General features: G+C 36.3%; 1 protein-coding gene across 3 annotated transcripts; it reads right to left on the minus strand.

The window, feature by feature from the left end:
* Positions 1–219: 219 nt before the first annotated feature.
* On the minus strand, positions 220–22,810 carry LOC140801343 (helicase and polymerase-containing protein TEBICHI). 3 transcript variants are annotated; one of them, XM_073156422.1, is made up of 28 exons: positions 22,640–22,810; positions 22,205–22,536; positions 20,816–22,079; positions 18,109–18,173; positions 16,596–16,701; positions 16,304–16,504; positions 15,636–15,836; positions 14,789–14,950; positions 14,441–14,680; positions 13,775–13,987; positions 13,254–13,604; positions 12,977–13,129; positions 11,679–11,900; positions 9,535–9,753; positions 9,306–9,423; positions 6,932–7,971; positions 6,567–6,764; positions 6,201–6,460; positions 4,564–4,753; positions 4,366–4,479; positions 3,924–4,276; positions 3,655–3,763; positions 3,445–3,582; positions 2,495–2,591; positions 2,279–2,415; positions 2,085–2,190; positions 1,524–1,908; positions 220–1,454 (listed from the first exon to the last, which is right to left on the minus strand). In XM_073156422.1, the coding sequence occupies exons 1-25, from the start codon at positions 22,673–22,675 to the stop codon at positions 2,345–2,347; spliced, it is 6,453 nt and encodes a 2,150-aa protein (XP_073012523.1). In that variant the 5' UTR covers positions 22,676–22,810; the 3' UTR covers positions 220–1,454; positions 1,524–1,908; positions 2,085–2,190; positions 2,279–2,344. The 3 variants fall into 3 exon arrangements, with proteins under 3 accessions (XP_073012523.1, XP_073012531.1, XP_073012513.1); XM_073156430.1 differs by having other exon boundaries at positions 220–1,908; positions 22,238–22,536; XM_073156412.1 differs by having other exon boundaries at positions 220–1,908.
* Positions 22,811–22,850: the final 40 nt, after the last annotated feature.

Genomic DNA, 22,850 nt, shown 5'->3' on the forward strand with positions numbered 1-22,850 from the left:
GGCAAATATTACCTTTTTAACTCAGTACCCTAACAAGCTAAATGGTAACATCTATTACTCTGATCATATTTGTTGTAATGCTGACCATGTTCTTAGTCAGTCCTACAAACTTAAAGCATACATATATAAACATATTTGAAGTTTCTTAATAAGATCAGGGTGAAATCTGCTTGCCTGTTTGATGAGAATTAAAATCAATTTCAGAATCTAGACAACAGATTGATGACACTAGAAGACATTACAGTTTTATTTTGCATCACGAGCAATAAAATAAGAATCAGCTTGATTCTGTAATACAAGAACGTACAAGGGCGGGCACTACCAAAAATTGGCTGGGAAAGTATTTAGAATGAAATGAACATTGAGAGCTCCACTTTCACCAAGAGAGGACTGAATGGGAAATTGATTAGTTACAATAGGAGTCAGTTGAACCTCTTTGCTTCGATTATGGTGCTTGATGCATAAAATGGGCAACTCGTAACCTGGCTTCTAGCCTTCTGATCTGCTACATTATTATTTCGATAACTTGTAGATAAAATGCATTCTTCTAGAGATGCAATTTTAATCCTATAAAATGCTAGGCTATACCACTACCCATCCACAACAGTTTCACTCTGCAACACTGATTCTTGAGGCATAAATTGGAGAATCTGTGACCTAGCTTGTAGCCTTCAAATCTGCTACATGATTCTTCAGATGACTCGTACTCAGAATGATGATAAACTGGTACGAGTGGAACATAAAGTTCCTTCACAGGTAAACTGTTTTTATTTCAACAGATCAATATTTTCATCCTATAAAATGATAGCCTAACCATCAACCATCCACAAAAGTTTCTCTGCAACTGCAAGGATGGATCATGAACTTTGCGAATCTTTTGCAAGAGAGATTTCCATCACCTTCCATTCCATTTCCACATGATCATTGTTTTCCTTTTATGGTGCGTGCTCTTTCATCCAGCATTACCATCAGACAAGCATAACGCTGCATGTAATAGTCCACAATCTGAGCATCCTAATATTCTGTGCTGTCTGTGCTGTCAAATGGATGATAGATATAAAAGAAGAACGTTTTTCATGCGTATGTCATATGATTGACTCAACTACTGGAGTTTGAAAGTCAAACTACAAAGAACAAATTTGTGAATGAGGATTCTAATTTCCTTGTAGCATTCCCATCACAAGTATATGATACATTGCTTCATGCTTGCCTACAAGGTCCAAGATCTTTGATGTGGCTAGTCAAAACCTATCCTTTTGAATTCAATGCTTTCTGATGTCAAACTCAAAGAAAATTTGAAACAAAACACGTGATGGAAGCACATCTTGCATCTGAGATAATCCATGAGCAGCATAGAGCCTGTCGTTTCTTTTGCTTTTTTACTTCTTTTAATTCACATCTATAGCTCAAAGCCATCTCCACAATGTACTCACCACCTGTTCATATGAAGTAACCTGTATTTCCAACAAGGATTTACTGAATTCCCAGTAGAAATACCCACAATCATGTTATTTAAATATTACCTTACAACTGTTTCTAGCAGGCAAACAATTCACTGAAGCCTTCTTGTATCTCCTTGTGGAAAGCATTAGATTAAGTATCAGCTTTAGCTCATTGGCTCATGATATCTATAATTAAAATTGCTGCAGATCAGACCAATGAATCATGCTTATATTTCTTCTGCCAAGTCTAAATTTGGAGGGTCGCTTTATGATTGCATGGGCTTCATTTATGGCAAAAATGATTGATCATCTTACAATCCAACTTTTCACTAGGTTTAACAACAGATTCCCGCTGTACCTCCTTGGTCATGAATTGGGAACTCATTGCCACTTCTGAACTTACGAATTGACCTGCCCTTTAGAGATAATGATGTCTCCATCCAAGTTTAAAAGCAACCACATTCACCTATTAATATTATAAATGACAATTACCAAAAAATCAAAGTGGGAAGAAACATTTAATAACAATTAACTATGAAGAACGCATATAAATGTTTCAGAAATATATACATAAGAGCATCAAAAAAAATTTAAAATTAAAAATAAGGGGAAGTTTCTGAAGGTTTAATGACCAAGATATACCTGAAAGTAATGACCATATGCAAAATCCTTCCATTTGTTGCAAGTTGGAACCCCACTTGACAACCTATGAGTTCTTGAGTAAAAGATAGTTGGACACCTTATGGCTCTGACAACAAAAGAAAAATAAATAAGGCGAAGTGAAGTATCACATTGATTGTGAAAGTTTATTCTTAACAACTGGAAGCCAGAGATACCTCATTGATGCTTGATGTCTCATAGTATGAAAAGCCGATGAACCTTCCCATCCAGAGACCAATGTATCAAGGTTCTGGCTGAAATGCCTCTAGAGAACCCCAGCTTTTCCCAACCTTCAATTTTACATGCAATGGAACTGGAAAAGGAAATAACTCTAAATGGAATTGCATTGTCAACTGATTATGTAATGAATTCAAAGTCAATTTAAATGGTACCCAAAAGTGAAGTGGCTCTCTCCATGCTTATTTGTAGCAACTTTGCAGCCTCTGGTACCACACATGGATCAGTTTCCAGCACTAATTCATCATGTACCTGAAAAGCTCAGAGAAAGAACCGTGTCATTGACTTGTTAAGCCTCACAAAAGAGGCATGTAGGCACTATGTATATGTAAAGATACAAAAAAATACATGGTGCTTTTGTTTCATGTTTGTAAGTCTCCCTTTATATAATTCAAATTCCATACAATATTTTGTTCAGAAATCAAAAGTGATTGGTTCATGTACTTGGTAAGTGCACATAACTAGAAAAACAGAACATATCATTCATCAACTGAGTCAATATTCTAGAGAATAAGTTATATGCACACTACATGTATATAATATTCATGCATCTATACATGCCTGTGTGCATGTTCGATATCTTCGGGATCCAATCATTCCTAGTTACAACAGTATGAAAGGTCCTTAAACCAACTTGATTTACAATCACATTAATGAGCATAACTTGTTATAGCATCACCTAGTGTGATATAAGGCTTAACCCATGCATTTAAGAATTAAGATGCCATGGGTTCAAGTCATGGAAACAACCTATTCAGGATAAAGGGTAAGGTTGCGTACATTTAGCAAATGAGACATAATTTTGATAAAGTTGAAGCCAGATTTGATGGTTCAGTTCGCGGTTAAGCAACAATGGACCCGATTTCTCAAGCTAAAGGTCATTTGATAAAGACTAAACCAAGACACATGACATGAGCATAATACTCCATTCTTCTAGGATGGTGGTAACTGGTAATAGAGTACTAATGTTTGGAGCTCTGAATGTTGTATCATGATGCTAGGAATGATTTTACAAGATTCTTTAGAATGGAAAATAGCAAACAAAACATTTAGTACTAGTCTGAGTGACAATAGACATTCATATAACCCTTCAAATAATAATGACCTGCAAAATAATACGACAACGGCCTCTAACTGCAGAAAATTTCCTTGCAAGTTCAATATGCTGAACAGGCTCACTATTATCAACAATTACAGAGTGAACAGTTATCATAGCCATCTTGATAATATCAGCAGCAGAGCCCTGAAAGCATGTAGTAAGAGTCAATAGATATTAGTAAATAATCATTTAAACAAGAAAAAGTGCAATTATTACCTGGCAGATAGAATTAACGGCTTGTCTTTGAGCTTTAGCCTTCTCTTTGCTGTTTCCAAACTGTATTTTTGGTAGAAAGCGCTTTCGACCCATCAAGGTTTCCACATACCTGTACATTGAAGAAAATTTATTTAGTTTCTACGCTCTAGTAAAAGTAAAACAACAAGCATAAAGGGCATTCTTGAAGATATAAAACAAATGACAAAGCAAAATAAACTATGTATCATCTAAAGATGCTTTGCTTGCACTGAGAGTAAAGATAAGATGACCCTTTATGCCGGCAAGACTCAACAGCTTCACGGAGCCAAGAGGAAACAGCAGGGAACAAAGTTTTGAAGCTTTGAATTTTCTCTACAGCTTCCTCTGAGCTGCATTCCAGTTGCTCTGCAAGGGAGTTGGCACCCATGCCATAAAGGATGCCATAAATCAATCTTTTAGTATGGTCTCTCTCCTGAGAGCTGATTATAGACTCCATTTTACCAGTCCATCTTGCAGCTATTAAGGTAAAAACATCACCGTCTGGATTACTTAGAAGTTCAATCAATTCAGAGTCTTTCGAAAAATGAGCCATCAGACGTAATTCTATCTGAGAATAATCAGCTGTTATCATCAACCAATTGTCCTGCAATGGCAGACAAGGAAGCAGTGCGCAGGTTATTGCAGAAAACAATACCAAAAATATTATCTCGTACAAGTAACAAGAACTATTACTTGCGTTGGGAGAAAGAAATCACGAGCATTGATTTGATGATGCTCGACACTTGATGAGCTTGAGGCATCCTTGTCAGTACCACCGGTTGTAAAAATAACCAAGTGTTCAACACACTGCACGAAATCAACTAGATTGCAGAATATTCAATTATTCAAGTAGAAATGCAAATAAGCATAACAGGAGAAAAACAAAATAACCTGGAGATTTGGCTCCTCCACTGAAAGACGTCCTGTGGCTGTTGAGGTTTGAAGCCAATGTCCCTGTATTGTATATTTTTGGGACTTCACACACAAGCGAGCCCGTGAACATATTGATCCCAATGTGCTATTTAAGAGCTTTGCCAATGTTCTGTGTTCTTTAATTACTGCTATTATAGGATGTTGACCTCTATTTTTTTTTCAAAAAAAAAGAAAGAAATTAACAAACTTGAAATCAATAAGTGAACCATTTCAAATTTAAGAGATTACACAAAATTATCTTAAAGTATCAATAATATTTTAACATCAATCTTTCATCATCATTTTATTATTACACAAGTTAAATGACAAATAGATTCCACATTTCTCTGGTATCATGCAGACAATCAAGCCCTAAGGATCAAATAATAATGACAAAATTAAAATATCTAACTCATTATAAGCATTTAAAAGAATGATCTCTGAGAACCTCTATTTCCATAAACAAACAAACAGATCTAGAAACAAATAATAATACCATAATTGAAATGAGAGTGAGGTGGAACATATAAAAAGACCGTAGACCTTTGCAAATAATTGAACATATGAATAAACCTCCAAATAGGTTTTACCAAGACCATGACTAGTACTGTACTCGGGAAAGTTGACATCACCCATCCGATCTTTTTTAAGAAAAAGTTGAGACAGTCTTATAAGAAACGGAAAAAGAAATATAGAGTTTGATTAAATCAAATGTTGAAGTTAATGGACAACTCTTCAAACCAGACTATAAAGTTCACATATTTTCTTTTCCATTGTGGCAAAAGCAGTCAGTGGAACTAATGATACTGATAGAAAATACTACTTGACTACTTGAGTGAGTGGTTGATGTTGGAATTACACAGATATTTTCTAACTTGTAGTATGCCAACGGGTTATGACTATCAAGCCAAAAGAAATGCAAATATCACATTTTCAACAGTTGGCATAAACACTAAACATTGCTTAGCTACAATACAGTTTATGTTTATATCATAGGCTCAGAGTATACCTAGTTTGAATTGGAAAGTAGAATGTATATCCTTTCTAGCTAAGTATTTGGGTGAGACAAACTCAAGAAGCTGAACCATGATCTTGAATAAAGTACTTTGAAACAAGATTATGTAAGACTAATCTCACATAGATGAGCCCACACATAGGGGAAAAGCCAGTAATTGAAGACTACAACTAACCCATATGCAGCAGCCATCTTAGTGTGAAATAGCAATGTGATCTTCCAAAAAGTTATAAAGACAATCTGCACTCTGCAGTTTGTATAGTAACCATGAGTTTTTACACTACAAGGGTAAGTCCAAGAAGATATGAAGCTGCTACCAAACCGTATTTCTAACACCTGCATAAACTATAACAACTATGTTAGCAGTAATCTGTTTTAACTCAGGTCACAGAATCCTGTCCATTTTACAACCTATTTCATGCAGTATATATTGCAGTTTCTCAGATATAATTAGTATAAAACTTTAAAAATGCGCACAACTATAGCGCACCTGTCAGTGTGAAAGTTAAAATGACTGAATAAATTTAATATAAGGTACCAATAAAGGGAGTAAAGCTATCAACAATAGACAAAAGAAAGAAGAAAAGTAGAAATATTTTACCTTAATAAGTCTAAAGAATGCTTATCCGTACTAGGATGCAACTTCCCTTTATCGCAACCCTGCGGAACCGGCAATTTTAAGTAGTTGTAAAGAACATTAGCTATGTCTGCAGTTGTATACAGTGAAAATGGCCTTCCGGCAAGTGTATAAGCTTCCTTCTCAAGTTCCCTAAGCTTTCTAATTAAAAGATGCCTTGCACGAAGGCATGCTTCCATATCAACACCGATACCCCACAGTTCCATATCAGCAAGGACATTGACCTATAATGAAAGTACAAACACTTATTGAGTATCAATTAAATTACACGAATAAATAGATGCTTAACAAACTTAATTTTAACATGATACATTCAATTATCGAACATACCAACGGACTCTCAATTTTGGAAACAACTTCAGTGAGGTTCTCAGAAACAAGTATTTTCCCCAAAACAGAACCCAGTGCCCGTGTCTGTGCAACTCGCCGACAGCAACCATTGTGTGCAGCTTTATGCATTTGATTTCGCCACCTACCGTCACGATTGGCCGCTGCTGCAGCCTCACTGGACAGTCGTTTTTTGACTACCTACTCATTTAATGGAAAAAGAAACTCCAGTAATGATAAACTGCATAAAGCTTCATAGCTTATAGTGCATGTTGTTAAGCAATGGCCCATACTATTTTGACTAGCCAAGAAAATAAAGAGACAATCCATGAGCACCAAATGGAAACAGAAACATTACACCTGCATACCTTATCAAGATTCGGTGTGGTTTTGCTTTCCTCGTCAGGCCAAAGGACCCATACTGCTAAGCATATGTCCATTACATTATGCACAGGGATAGATGGTAATAAAATATATGAACTGTCAACAAGTACAAAGTCATTCAACTTTTTATGCTCGAGACCGAGCCTCCCAAACTTCTGAATAGAAATACAAGGATATTTTAGAGCCTGAATCTGAACCTTCAAATTCCATGTTATTTTTCTAACACCATTCTGTCTCATTATTCCAGCTATCCTTCTCCATCTAGTTTTCGCAACTTCCCACATGTCACATGTACTAAGCTTCTCAGTGGACATCAGATCTTTTGAGAGGTTGCAATAGTAAACTGGTGAGTTTTCCCAACAGATGGCTAGGCCAATAACTTCAAATAGGACTGGAGATTGCAAGTCTGATCGTTTCAGGAAATGAACATCGAAAGAAAATTCACTAACAGCACACCATTGATCCAGAAAGGGATCAAATCCACCTGGAAAGTTACATGCATTTATTGGACCTTTATCAGTTACACTGCGGATGCTAGGGCTGGCATCATTCACTATATCAACCTTTCCATTTCGATCATGTGCTGTTAACTTAGGAAAACAAGATGTCCCTGGAGTTATTCCAGCAGCATTGGTGATATTAAATTTACATGGCTTTACTCCAGATGATTTTACTTCTCTAGAAGACTCAAAAATCAGGTCATCCTCTGGTAACTTTTCTCCACACGCCTTTCCAGAAGTACCACCACAATTAGTGATTCTATCTTCTGTTCTAGTCAAAGCAGAAGGTTGAAAGCTCTTCTCAGCTCCATCTTCTTCAGGAACAAATGTATTCCTTTCTGTGAGAGAATCCTTAACTTTAGAGAGTAAGGGTTGTGAAAACTGAGGAACATGTATACCAAGTGACTTGAAAGCAGAAATTGCTGCAACCCTAGCTTCTTCTGCTTGGTCAAGGACAATTTTGCAAGCCCCATTTTTTATCTTCTTTGCTATGCCCAATCGCATGCGTTGTAGTGAAGAATCATCTAGACATCCATTGGTTAAATAAGAATTAGAAAGGAACATTCCAAAGGTAATTAATAAAGGAAGAAAAACTAAAACCTAAAGAAAAAAATAATACTATCACAATAACTAGCAACCCTTTGGTCCCAAGCAATTGAATTGGCAATAATATATGATTTGTGACAAAATTTTGAAATCTGAATAACATGCAGTAAACTGAATTCCAAATTTATTTTATTAAAGAAATGCTTTACAAAAAGGGAAAAAAGAAAAGTTGTACGTCACTATTGACTAAAAATGATTAGGCCTTATAATTTAAAGAAATTATATTGGATCAGTCAAAACTAAAGAGGCACATAACTGTTAGTGAAATATAACATTCAATAAACTTTTGTTTGAGAAGTATGCATATCTTTAGGCTGATACATATACATCAAGCCACATGAGAAACTTTAAACTAACATGCCATTAAACAGATTTAGAATAAGCTATCATGCCTTAAGATTAGGGGTGAAAATAGATCGGATATGGCTCAACCCACATTCTGATCCATATTTTTATTCCAGATATGGATTTGGATACGAATATTAGATGGATAACAAAATTTAAAACAATATTCTAACTAAACGGACATGAAAATTTTTCGAATAGAAGATCAAATCTTAGATAAATGCGGATTGAATTTTAAACGACTTATGACCTTTGACAATTAACACAAGATATTAAGAGTTTGAAAAAAAATTGCATGTCAAATACATATAAAATTAACAAAATCGATCTCTAGAAATAATATAGCACACATCATTGTAACAATATCATTCATTATTTAAATAAGCAAACTCAAAACTGTAAATGGATATTTGATACCCATATCCATATAGAATTATATCCAACACGTATCCGTCATCCATATCCGCATTTAAAAAAAATACTATCCATATCTGAATTCGTATCGAGGTTTTTTTCCAAAAATCCTACCTATATCTGAATCCATATCCGAGTCGGGTAGGAATTTTTTATCCGAATCCAGTTTGAATTAGGTCGGATTAGAATTAACCTGAACCATTTTCAACCCTACTTATGATACATAACAATAGCAATGATCTTTGTGATGAGGAAGTGAAGTCTAAATGTTTCATCTCTCGCTAGGCTACAACCATTTTCTGATTCAAGGGCAGCAGCAATATAGCAGGTATTATTCATGAAAATGAACTCCAAACTATAAGAGCTTCAAAAAAAAAAAAAATCCAACTGTTTAGATTAGCTTTATTGTTTTAATTTTTAGCTTATCAAAAGAGACCTATTTTGAGTATTCTTGATGAAATTGACAAGATTACAACTGAATCATGAATCTCACCTTGACCAGACCATGCAGAAGACTCAAAAAGAGCTTTTGCTATCTCAGGAACAGGTGCTTCAGCAATGGCACTAGGAGTACGTAAACCAGCCTTATAGAGAGCCCTTGCTCGTGAGCCCTAATAGAAAATAAAAATTATAATACTTTTCTAATAAATAGCACTCAAATTGTAAAAGTATACCGAAGATCATGGCCCAAGTCATATAACAAGTTCATCAGGTAATAAGACCTTAACAAAAGGAATTGTTGTAAGTTCAACAATCTCAGCCCTGACTCCAAATGAAACCCGATTCTGGAACTTGGCAACAAGACCTTCTAAGTCATGCCAACCAAGTCTCTCACAAAATACAGAGACCATCATAGCAAATCTTCCAGCATTTTCTTGTAGAGCCTGAATCATGCCTCTGGCAACCTTAAAGGCCTCGCAAACATCAGCAATTGGAACCTCCTAAGAAAATAAGATTTAATAAATAAGAACAACCTTTATAAAGAAACATGGAAAAAGCATCGTGGTTCTAGGAAACATCAAATGATGGGACGACGACCAATTAAAAGCAAGCTGACATAAATTGACCAATTATCTTCGTCAATTCCTAAGGTGAAATGTTGAAGCTGAGTTTTGACAAAAATCCATGAGATCGTTCTATCATTAGACTCAAAATTTTACATCTGCCATTTATCCAGTAGTCCCAAAAGGAGAGAATGCACTCGATGCAGAACTTATGCCTAGTTAACTGATTGCTTCATTGTTTCCAGAATTCAATAGAATTAAATCTACAGAAGCTCCTTTTTACGTGGAAAGATGTAAGAGAATGAACCATCTAGAGAATGTATATCTAAATTAAAGTTTGAGCAGATTTTTACGATAAAAAGTATGGCTCTTCATTTTTGTCCCTCTGGCTCTTTGTTTTGTCCCTTGAAACATGAGACCTCCTAGAAAGGCTTTCCTTGGTTTGCTGGATACATGCGTACTAACTTTTTCTTAAATTCAGATTGTGATAAGCTATTTCAAACTAATGCAGTAGTAAACTAGTAGTCCATCAGAAGCATACATATGTCACTAGATTCACTACCTTGATTGCCTTTACAGGAGCATTTGATTTATGTGAAAATAGTAAAATTGCTATTCCAGTAGAACAAAAAAAAAGTTGAGGTGAAACATAAGGATGGTGGCATCTCTCTATGGGTGCAGTGCAAGGAAATGTATATTGGTGCTTAACAGTGTCAATTTCAAAGGTTATCATTGAACCCCTGGAACAAGATAATAGTCGGCTGCAGGTTGCACATTGATAGACATTTAACAGTTTAAGTTTTGTTATACAACCAAAGCTCAATTAAAAAATAGAATTGAAATTTCAACTGCAATTGTTTAAAGCACTTACACACTTGTAAAACGGCTGCAGGTTGCACATTGATAGACATTTAACAGTTTAAGTTTTGTTATGCACAACCAAAGCTCAATTGAAAAATTGACTTGAAATTTCAACTGCAACTGGTTGAAGCATTTACACACACATAAAGAGGGCATGGTCAAGTACTTAAGACTGCAATATTGGAACATTACAGTACTCACATACTTCTACCTTTTTCTCCTTCTAGCTTAGGCTCAATGTCATAAGTTCACCCTTTTTCCAATAAAATATAAATACCCTTGTTATTTGAAAGTGTTGATAAGGTGCATCTCCTTACTTTCTGCTGATATACCTTATCTCTCAGTGTCTTACAACATTACCAAGAGTCAAGTGGATTGTTCTACTAGCCTTAATTCACACTTTAGAAGTGGAAAATCATCCACCGAAGGGTAAACCAAATGCTAAATGTGAAATGTGAAAGAAAAAAGGTGAAATATTCTAACAAAAGAAAAGATTACAGAATCACCAAGCAACTTAGAATATCAATCATTCAGCAAATAAGTAATATAATAGAAGTAAGAACAAAGAACAGACCAGGGGCCAGGCCTTTTTTGCTTAATCTAGAATGTGAACTGAAAGAATAAAATTATATCTATATTTAGTGTTAAGTAGAGATACATAAAAGGCAGCAAACAATATAGTACACACGCACACGCACACACACACACACACACACATATATATATGAATACATGAAATACAATTTGCATTATATATCAAGTCAGTGTCAATGGAGGTGTAAAAACTGATCAACACTCTAAAATTGTTCTTGCTAGAAATGTGTACACGTGGAGGTCCCTAAAATGTATATGGTGGAAGAGTAGTATGTATAATAGTGTAGGAAACTGCTGTTCAATACTGGCGATTCTCCTCTCACATAGATGGTTGGAGAAATGGCACCAAAGCAAAACTGGGTATATATTCATAGTTTCATACATCTAGCCAAAAAAAAGGACATCACCTGCACAAGTCTTGATAACATCAGTGCTACATAAAAGCGTTTGGACACCCGAAGCGCTTGATCATTGAAAATTGCACCATTGCTGATGGCTACACTCTGAGTTTGCAACCTATTATGAAGGCCACTACTCTTTCTCTGCAGCTTTCCTTGTACAGGTAAAGGTACCCCATGGGCCATGTGCATCAAGAAAGGCTCCATTACTCCAATGCGATTGCCAACTGACTACAATCCTCAGATATTCAAGAAAATGTACGCATCCATAGAACAGAAAGAGCTTAGCAGTTATGGCATATAAAGCAAGAGAAAAAAGACATGCAGAAACATGCTTCAGTATAACTAAGTATTCTAGCATATACATGGACACAGACATCGACATGGACATACACATGCAGCCAAACACGAATGCACATGCACGTGCGTACACATGCACATACACACACACATGAATATGTGAAGAACAGAAAAGCAGCATTTTGCCATCCTGATACAGTAGTGTAGCCACAAAGAAAGGCATGTCAATAGCCTAACAGATATATGATAGATAAATCAGACAGGTAAAAATTGCTCATGGGCTGGAGCCACAAACATGAAGCTTCATTAGATAAGCAAGAAATGAAGAAACCAACAAATAGATCTTAGTAAGACTGACTAACTACACTTTTATGCCATCCAAGTATAACCCAACGAGTAGCAGCAAACTTGGGTGGCATAAGATGTGTTTTCATGCCAGTATCATGGTCAAGCAGGAGCCAAGGGCCCAACCCATAGACCAACCTTACCCTGCCATAACCTACAAAAAGCAAATTGCTAGGTTAACTTCTTAATTAAACTAAATCCAACTCTGGCTGCACATGAATCAGCCACAGCTTTGGGCAATTCAGAAATGCTAGCTACATCATGGTCAAGCAGGAGCCAAGGGCCCAAACAATAGACCAATTTTACCCTACCATAACCTACAAAATGCAAATTGCTACGTTAACTTCTCAACTGAACTAAATCTAACTCTAGCTAAACATGAACCAGCCACAGCTTTGTGCAATTCAAAAAATGCGCTACATTATATCAAAAGCTTTCAAGTTGCATCCTAGAGATAAGTCAGAAAAACAAGAAATATATTGCAATAACTTGTAATATAATATATAAATCATGCAGAATTTATGTACAGATTAAGAATCAACAGATGGATTAAAGCTTGAATGAGAAAAGGTATACCAATATAGCACTGTAGCATACTAGCATGTATTGAACCAACTTCAAAAATTAGAGTTAAGTTACAAAGATGTAAAGGAAAGTCCTACCTGGTCAAGGATTGATAGTTCCATAAACCTCTCATAATACAGTTCCCAATCTGGTTCCACCTCAACATTAATGGGTGTCACTAGGTAAACTAAATGCAGATCAGATGCCAGAACGAAGCCTTCTCTTGCTCTTGAAAGATCATCTAAAACGATCTACAGTACAAAAAATGTTGCAATATAAAAAAAGGTGATAATGAGAATGACACACTATAACAATGACACTAGTAAGCAGAAAGTTTTGACAAAACATTGCGTCGTCAAAATGCTCAATCCCTACAAGTGATTCCTCGGGAGTAAGTGAACTGCCAAAAGCCGCATGCCCTAGAGGAGTCACGTTGTACAACTTGGCCTCCTCATTCCATTTGAGAAACTTTTGGTGGCATAACCATCGAAGTGAATCTTGAGCTGATTTTACAACATCTTGGAATGGTTTAATAGAATTGAGAAGAGTACATCTAACATATCGATGAATGTCACTTGCAGTTTGAACTATTCCACCAGCAACAACTTCCATTATTGCATGAGTCATGCCATTTTTATCTTCTGAAAGGCAAGACTGCAATGGTGGACAGCTGCTATTGAGGATACCAACAATCCTTTTGACCTCATCAGGCTTACATATAAGTATCTGGTCATGTAAAATATGACAGTCATCAGAAAACCAATCCTTCCACAACATGCCAGCTCCAAGAGGAGTGTAAAAAAAAACTAAATACTTCTGGATTAGAATAATTAGATAATCAGATTAGTTAATCTTGGAAGTAGTACAGCATATGGAGTTAAGCCATAGTAACTTACACTTTCCCCTCTTGTATCTATTCCAGTTCGACCAGCACGACCAGACATCTGTTTATATCGTGTTCCATCAATAAAATCACGACCAACTCTAGGTTGTCTAAATATCACTCGTCTAGCAGGCAAATTAACTCCAGCAGCTAAAGTAGATGTAGCAGTCAAAACGCGTACAAGTCCTTTACGATAGCATGTTTCAATAATTTCCCTCTCCTCCACCTGTAAGCTATCACAAAACAACTTTTACCATAGACGCAACAAATTTACTTCCTCTTCTATACATGCATAGGACAAAATTATAAATGTTGCACTGCAAAGACCTAACATCTACAAAAGAAAGGAATGTGTGTACATATGTGTATCATTTCTCAGGTGGAGCAGGATAGGAAGATGAATGTGGGGGCATGGAGGTGATGGGATCAGCGTCTTACCAAAACAATGGCCAAGATTTTTATGTGGGATTACCAAGGAAGTCACATCAGAGTATCAGACTAGCTGTTTTTCACTATTTAATGCAACTTTGCAGATTTAAGCAGCAGAACTATCCAAGTACTCTCAACTCTTGAATATACAGGATGGAACAAAAATAGCAAATGCATGAATATGACAGCTAAATGCAGCAAGAGAAATAAACACAAAATTAAACCATAAATAACCCATAAATAACTCTACCGTGAGGCCAGCATGATGATAGGCTACACCAGAAGGCAGTGTCTGTTCTAATATAAGGTCTAATCCAGCAGGACACCTTCGCAAGGCTTCAACAGCAGAGGAAACATCACTGAATTCAGAACCAAGTCCACTTGTTCTAACAGAAAATTTCTGCAGAAACCTAGAGATATGCCTTGCAGTTGACTCACATCCTTTTCGACTAGAACAAAATATAAGCACCGAGTGACCTTTTATAACAACCTGCAATGTGAATATGAAACAACAGAAGACTATTTAATCTACCAAAAAGGTAAAGTAATCATTCTTATATTTGTACAATCGGAGGAAAGGTGCAAAGGTGCAAAATACCTCATTACACAGTTCGACAATGTGATCTGGATCTTTGCCCCCCAAATCAGCTGCTTTTGTAATCTTTCGGATCACATTCATTTTTTTGTCAAAGATGGTATCTCCAACTTTAATGTATTCCTCCAAAGGAACAGGCCGAAAATCAGTTTGATAAAGTGCTGCCTGGGAGCGTATATCATGAAATGTCAAATATCAGAAGTTCAGATGCATCCGGTAAACTGTTTGAGATGTGTAATATCTCTTCCTGCAGAAATGTAACTTACAAATTGTAGGAAAGCAAATAATTCATTCCACCAAGCATTTTGGCAATCAAAACATATATGTCATTTTTCATCATTCATTGCAATTGAAGAAACATCGATAAAAAACTTAAAATTTAGTTTGTAAATATCAAGTAAAGGGAAACAAGCAGAGCAGCAAAAGAGAGTGAGGAAGCATAATCCTCCTTGGATGTGATTGCCTATGTCCATTCACTAATTCAGTGTGACACAATAACTCTAGCTAGACAGTTAACACCCAGTAGCTACTAGCTAGTATCAAACTGAGCAACAATATTATGTCCTTTTCTCTCATGGAAGAGGATGATAGTCCTAGTACAAACCAAGAGGAAAAGAGCAAAAAACAAGCTGATGTTCCAAAGCCACATCTATTATAGTAAAGAATTAATTAGTCATGTGGGCCACAATTTGTTGATGAGAATAATAGTGTGGTTGTCATTTACTACAAGTCTTTTTTCAAAAAATTGCACTAGTAAAGAATTGCATTGGATGTTTACATAAATTTTCGAGAGCTTGAGTTTTCAGAAGCAAAGTACTTGGAAAGAGACCAAGTAGTAAGTCATACTCACTCGAAGCCAATCAGCTACAGCTGCAACATTTGGCATAGTGGCACTCATACCAACAATCTGTAGACCATGGGTTGCATTAGCTTTCCCACTACTAGAACCTGAACTTTCCCCACTGGATGATTCTGAGTTTCCTTCCCCGGCTGCATAACGAAGTTTAGTCAGCAGTAGCTCCAAGAGATACCCTCTATGCTGGTCACCAACCTATAGTAGCATAGAATAGTCCAACTATCAGAAATGAAAAAGAAAAAGGAATATGAGAATGCACAACAGCCAAAAACACGATACAAGAAATTAGCAAGGTTTCAAAACTCGGTATCGGGATCCGAATCGACTGTTGATAGCGTATCGGCTGTATCGATCGTATCGGCTGCCTGTATCCGATCAGACTATTTTTAATTTCATAAAATTTTAAATATTATTTAAAATACAGAAAAAATATAAAAATTTATAAAAATAACAGAAATCAAATATTTGATCTCCCCAATGCTTTGATGTACAAAAGTAAATGCAATTTATGCACAACTGCATAAGATGATATATCAGGCAAAATAAAGTTCATATGAATAGTGAAAAGTGCAACATAGTAAAAAGAAGGCATAAACAAGAATAAATAATCCCCAAAACAAAAGAATGAAAGGTGGAACGCCAACAGTGAAGAGATAATGTACCATATGAAGTTCATCTATTACAATAATTCCAAGTTCAGAAAGGCGACCATCCTCTAGCAACCTGTTAACTAGAGAATTTGCCTTCTCTATAGTACATACAGCTACTGATGTATCTTTAGGGAGTGACCCTCCCCCCTGATTTCCGTAGAAGCTGCGAACATGTTTACCAAGTGGCTCAAGAAGCAGCTCTAGATGCTCAGCCTGTACCACAAAAAAAGGAAGAAGTATTCAATATTGCAAGAGTTAATGGAGCCACTCTAACAATCACTAGAGTCAACAGATCACAAAGAACCTTTTCAGCACAAATTGATACATAAGGGAGGACAAGCAGCGCCATCTTTCCAGTTGATATAATTCGCCTCAACATCAAAATTTCAGCTACAAAACTTTTTCCAGCACTGAAATGTAGACGAATAGAACCGACAAACCATCAAGACATACAAAAAGAAATGAAAAATGATCCCAATATATAGATACCAACTACAAGCGAGCTTAATCGATCACCCAAGTTAGAAATCTTTCTAGCTACTAATAATACTTCATATATGGTACAAAGCCAATACTTGGCAAACAAAATCAACTCAAACTTGATGCTGCATGCTCTTGTCTACTAGAAATCTAGAATATAGAGGTGATGCAACCATAAAAGTGGAAGGTTTAGTCCACTTGTTTCTTATTCAATTCTCTCTTGATCTAACTATGTGAGTTTCCCCTCTGAACCAATCTGTCTATGCCATATGATCATTCTTATGGCATAGGAAAAAGAAGATGGAAATGATAGATAAAATGGGACCTTACAATGAAAAGAATAGTATCAGGGTCATAACTTGTTGCACAAAATAATCTTACTTATATGAAAACTTTTAAATATAGTCCATACAATAAAAATGTCATACCCAGTGTAACGGCAATTAAGTTAACTTCATCTGCAACCAAAATAGTAAACATGATGCAATAAAAAAGTTATACACAGCATAAACACAATGAAGTCAAACTTCATTGACAACCAAACTTCATGCAATAAAATAGTTATACATATCACCTAATTATTCATGTTTTAGAAGATATAGCTCGGTCAAACTTCTGTCAATATAGTAATATCAGGTTCAACCGAGCAGTTACAAGGCCTAAATGAACTCAAATCACCTTGATTCATGAGTTTGCCAACCAAAAGGTTACTAAAATGTTTTTGATCTCATTGAGAAGTGGATTTTGGCTCTTGAAACATCAAAACAAAGTATCATATGACAAAGTTAGTACTTTCAGTTTCAGGCTTCACAGGTTTAGGCTGGCAATTTGGGCTAATATACATTGATCTTGCTCCTAAACCCTATCAAAGACCATCCTAATGTGGCCAAATTGGACCATAATGATCTAGCTCCTCTTGACCAAATAAATGCTGAGGCCCAAATTGGTCTTCTCCTGGACCACTCCAGTTTGTGAAACATGTGCTTCTACTCTTTGATGTCAACAATCAATATCTAGTAGACGTGAAGTAATAATAAGATCCAACAGGTCTCTGCGATAAATAACACAGTGACAAAAGATTGCTTGCTGACCTTCAAAGAAATTAGTTAGGCACAGCCCTTCATTATAATGTTTCAAGACCTTGAATTTTTCCAACAATAGTTAATTCCACTCATTATACGAAATATAATGGCAATATGTCAAGCAATTATGAAAAAAATTTACAAACAAGACCATACCACTAAAATTCTGGATATATTTCATTGTTAAACAAGAAAATTATATTGAATATGTCAGATCATCTATTATCAACCATAAAAGCTGATGTGGGTAAGTACCTAGTAGATGCACAATAAACAAGATTCCTTTTCTCCAAGACACCCTCCACAAGCAGGCACTCCACCTAAATTTCAACAGATCAAAGTTATAACTCTGTTTATCAGAGGCCAGCAATAAAATAAGTTGCAAGTGATATCTTAAGGAATGCAACACTGTAACTGAAAATTAAAAATATAACACCAGTAGTAAGATGATTCATATAAGTTGGCGAAAATAATCATGTCAATAAAAAATCCTGACAAGTGAAGAATATAAAACAATTACAAAGACGACATACATATAAGCGGAAAGATAATATATCAAGAATCAACTTCAAAAGTATATCAAGGAACAGAAAGTGTTCAGTTGGCACGCCTTCAAGCATGATGCAGAATGGTGCAGGTTCCTTATTTAGGAGAAAAGTCTAAGAAAAGCCACATTGTAAATCAATAAACACATAACAGTATATCCAACCAAAGCATAGTACAAAACTACAAACATTGTGATACATGAGCATGAGTAGGCATCTCAAATTGATTCTGAGACACTCAATCGGGAAAAAAAAGTCTAAAAATATTATTTTACTGATAAATCTTGGTGAATCAATTTTAGACTAATGATAAACAGCAAAGGAGAAGATGGGCTTACGGATCAAGCAAATCATATTTTTAATAGTATTGCTTAGGACACCAAAGAAATTCTGTAAAATTCTGAAATAAGGTATTTTAAGGCTAGATACCATCTAATTAGCTTCTTCAAACTTGCTTAATTTAGACAAATATGTTTCAATTTCAGATTTGAATGTTTAGATCTTATGATGATGATAGAAAATAGATAATGTTTGTTTTCAGAATTAGCACTAGCGGTTGATTAATCAGAAAGTTCCAATAATTACTGGACTTCTATTTAGTCTTTTCTATACCATTTCTCTCCAAAATATTCATCTAGCATAGTTTACACTGAATTGGCAAGCACACATAACATTGAGTGACCTAGTCAACATCAATAAGGACTAAAAGCTCAAGACCCATTCGAAATGAGGCATGAATTCCCTTTATCTAGTTACTTGAAAATATATGAAAAGCTTAAATAGTAAATTCCAAATGGCAGTAACCAAGTAAATAAATCAAGAGAGCATTTAGCATAACCCTTTGACATTATATCTCTTGTCGTTATTTAATTATGGTTCTGAGGCAGAAAGCATGCTTTCGGTTTGTTTAAATTTCTGTGTAAAGCTTAATGTCTTACGGTTCTTCCAATTCATTTATTTGGCTTCTGCACAGAAAAACAATTTCCACTTTTTGACAAGTAACAAAATCTTTAGTGAATTCCCTACTCCCTCCCTCTGTCTTTTTCCACCAAATTAAAAACACATTAGGAAACATGTTCATCTTCTCCATTTTTCAAGGTTAGAACTTAGAAGTAGCAAGTAGCAAAATACCGAAGATGTCTAATTAGATGACTCAAGCACACACAATTGCGTCAATGCCAATTACTAGGAAGAGTAAGACTGCAAAGTCTTCCTTTCCATTAAATTGAACCTGCGCACTCAACTAAGAGCCCACTACATCAAGTTAACTAATTGAGGTTACCATCAGATACTTTAACTCTCAAATCTAGATTAAAATTTTATGTTAGCATCTTGTTCCTATCAAAAGAACAAAAAGGGAATAATTTTTACTCCTGTGAAAACCACCCTACCAATGAGCTATATCCTTAAAAAACTACCTAAATATCAGCCCAAATCTGGTACAAGGAATAATGAGATTAAATAGCAAAAGAAACAGGTCATTGTTGTAACATTGTTTCATGTACATAAAGTCCAAACTGCGTGGATATCCTGATAATGATTGCCTACCATGATAAAAAGTCTGATCAAATAATTTAGGCTGCTAGTAGGAGTGGTTAGGAACAAAGAAAGTGCGTTATGACAAGCACATCATGGATCCTCATTCGATATAAACCAAAACAGTGAAACACCACAACAAGATAACACAAGATAAGGCTACATTATTATCCATAAGACTATAAGTAATCAAATTATAGGAAGAAAATCTAAACAAGGAAAGTAGTTGGTACTTGGTACTTGGTAGCCACATGAATGAGAAAGCATATATGAACAGCAAAAGTATGGGCAATAGAGCTATAATTAGTACATTAGTAGAAAATAAGATTGCAATAGCGACAAAATGAATAATGACTTGGAAACAGACACAGTGATATGTATGCCTGAAAATGATCTGACCAGCAATTTCTAATCATTTCAAACTTTCAATGTCAGTTTTCAACTATCAAGGAAGAGGAGAGAAGACTTCATGTTTGAGAAAGTATTTGAAGTTATAGAACTGCAAGTAATGGTAGAATCAGACTTACATTCTTGGGCCCACTTAGTTCGACAATATGTTCTTAAAGGTAACCTCTGAGGAACTATTTTCTACAGTAGACAAGAAAGCCTTATTGCACACATTCCCCACCCCCATTCTAACTGATGGCTTTAAGACTTACGAGATTCCAAAGTCCCCTAGGTAATGAAATATCAATTAAGAAGTTGCCCCTAGATAATGGGACATCAATTAAAAGTTCTCCAAATCTAATGGTAACACCTCCCAAATCTTGCAGAAAGAGAAGCAATCAGGTAACAAAATATCCAAACAGTCCAGTGAATCTAAAGCTTAGGCTTATTACATGTCTTCTCTGCAGAAAGACAAAGATAGAAGAAAAAGTAACCTGCCAAGGATATAGTTCTAATATGCCTTTTTTCATGTATATGCTACAAAGTTCCAATGGAAGCCAACTGGTAAGCTTCAATTGATTCTTCAAAGGCATAAAACTGGTAGGAGTGCCAGCTTCCGCTCCTTGAGATGTTGATTTACTATCAATTTCCTTCCCTGTGTTAGCAGTGTTACAAACATGATTCTGCAAACCAACACATAAACTTCCCTCATTATGATTGAACTTAATGGCATTTCCCTGAGCTAACAAGCCACCTTTTTTTTCATGTTTGACTAACCCAGAACCACTGTCATTCGCTTGATTTGGCAAACTATCTTCCCCTTGGGATACAGCTAAAGCAGTACCATTTTCAGAATGACACCAATTTCCAACAGAGCTGCAAGAATCCTTGTCCAAAACATCTACCGAAGATTTAGGTTTTCCACTTAAAATAGAACTTTTAATCTTATCTATACAGTTTGTCAGATCTTCTGATCCCTGAAGGCTCTTGACCTTTGATGAACCTTTATCTGCACATTCGACAGAACTTGCAACTCTTGTCCGACCTTCATCTTTTCTTGAAATACAATTGCAGGAGCTATCCTCCTCATGAGAAAAATCTAAATGCTTTACTGGCAAAGGGGAGGCTTCCTCGTTCAGCATAATTTTCCTTCCTTCAGCAAGTTCCTCTGTTGGCTTCACGCAATTACTTGCCACCATATTTTGCCCATCTAAATCATCAATTCCTGGCCCAGGAAAACTTTTAGCACACTGAGAATCTTCACAGGATGACTTTTCTTCCTGTAACTTGGTGCAAGAGTTTCCAGTTTTTAAAAGGCACAAGCTTCCCTGGACTTTCTCAACGGGAGCAAATATACCATCAGCAACTTGAATCGCTGCATTCCAGAATTCCTCCCCTGGGGAGATCACGAGGTTCCTGAATGCTGATCTGGGGGTCTCACTAGAAACCACGGCACACACAGATAAATCAGGTATACAGACTCCTGTCTTCATAACACTAGAACTAGGGGTATTACTGCATCTTCTCAAGCTTAGGAATCCATCACAAGTGGGTTCATTTGCAGTAACATGACGCCCACTGGTTCCCGCTCCTATCGCATCCCCAACAGCCTCTGGTTTAAACTCCGGCTTCACATCTACAACACATTGCTTCTTCCCAGAAGTTTTATCACACGCGGCCAGGAGGGACGGACTCCCATTTCTCTTCTGCCCCTTAACCTCATGCTCCTCATGTGGATTAACAGCGGACGGGAGATCACTAATTAAAGAATAGAAGAACTGACATTAAAAAATAAAAAATAAAAAAGAAAACAAAAAAAGAAAACTTTAACTCACCCAAAATAAAATCTTGACACTAAGAACAGAACAGAACACAACCGTTACCTGCAATACAGAGACAGGAAATCGGTAGCAAACCTCTTAAGCTCCAAATTGCCACCAATGGTTTCGGAACCCAAAGAGCATGCTCTCACGGCAGGCTCCGGTGCCACATCGGACACAGAACCGATCTCGTTCGAAAGATTTAGACCTCTCCTAACGGCTTCATGATTCGACGATTCGTCACGGTCGGCGCACGGGGCGGCATCGGGGGACTTCACCAAGAAGTTGTCTAGGGTTCCTTTCGCGCTCGGCGACGCAGCGTTCGGGCTCTTGGGATGCTCCTCGTGCTTCTCGTCCTTCAGCAGCGGGGGTTTCCGCTTTCTTGAAGCAAAGAACTGGATATTGGATCAAGAAGAGAGAGTATTAGTAGTCGAATTAAGAGGAAGAAGATGATACGGATCTACGAATCCATAAAATAGGATTTTGAGAAAGAGAAACCTGATCAATGCGAGCTCTTGGGGAGCCCGACGCCATTGGAAGACGAGGAGGCAAATAGGGCGAAGAATTTGGGCTCGTTTGAATGGGGAAATAAAGGAAATTAAAGCGCCAATTGCTACACAGTACGGAGTATAGCGATATGGAGCCTCTCAAACTTACTGAAGAGATTTACTTAACTTTAGACACGTCAGATATAATAGTTTAAAATTCT

Source organism: Typha latifolia, chromosome 1 (genome assembly GCF_019914945.1).
Source record: "Typha latifolia isolate L0001 chromosome 1, TyphaL0001v2, whole genome shotgun sequence".
NCBI lineage: Eukaryota > Viridiplantae > Streptophyta > Magnoliopsida > Poales > Typhaceae > Typha > Typha latifolia.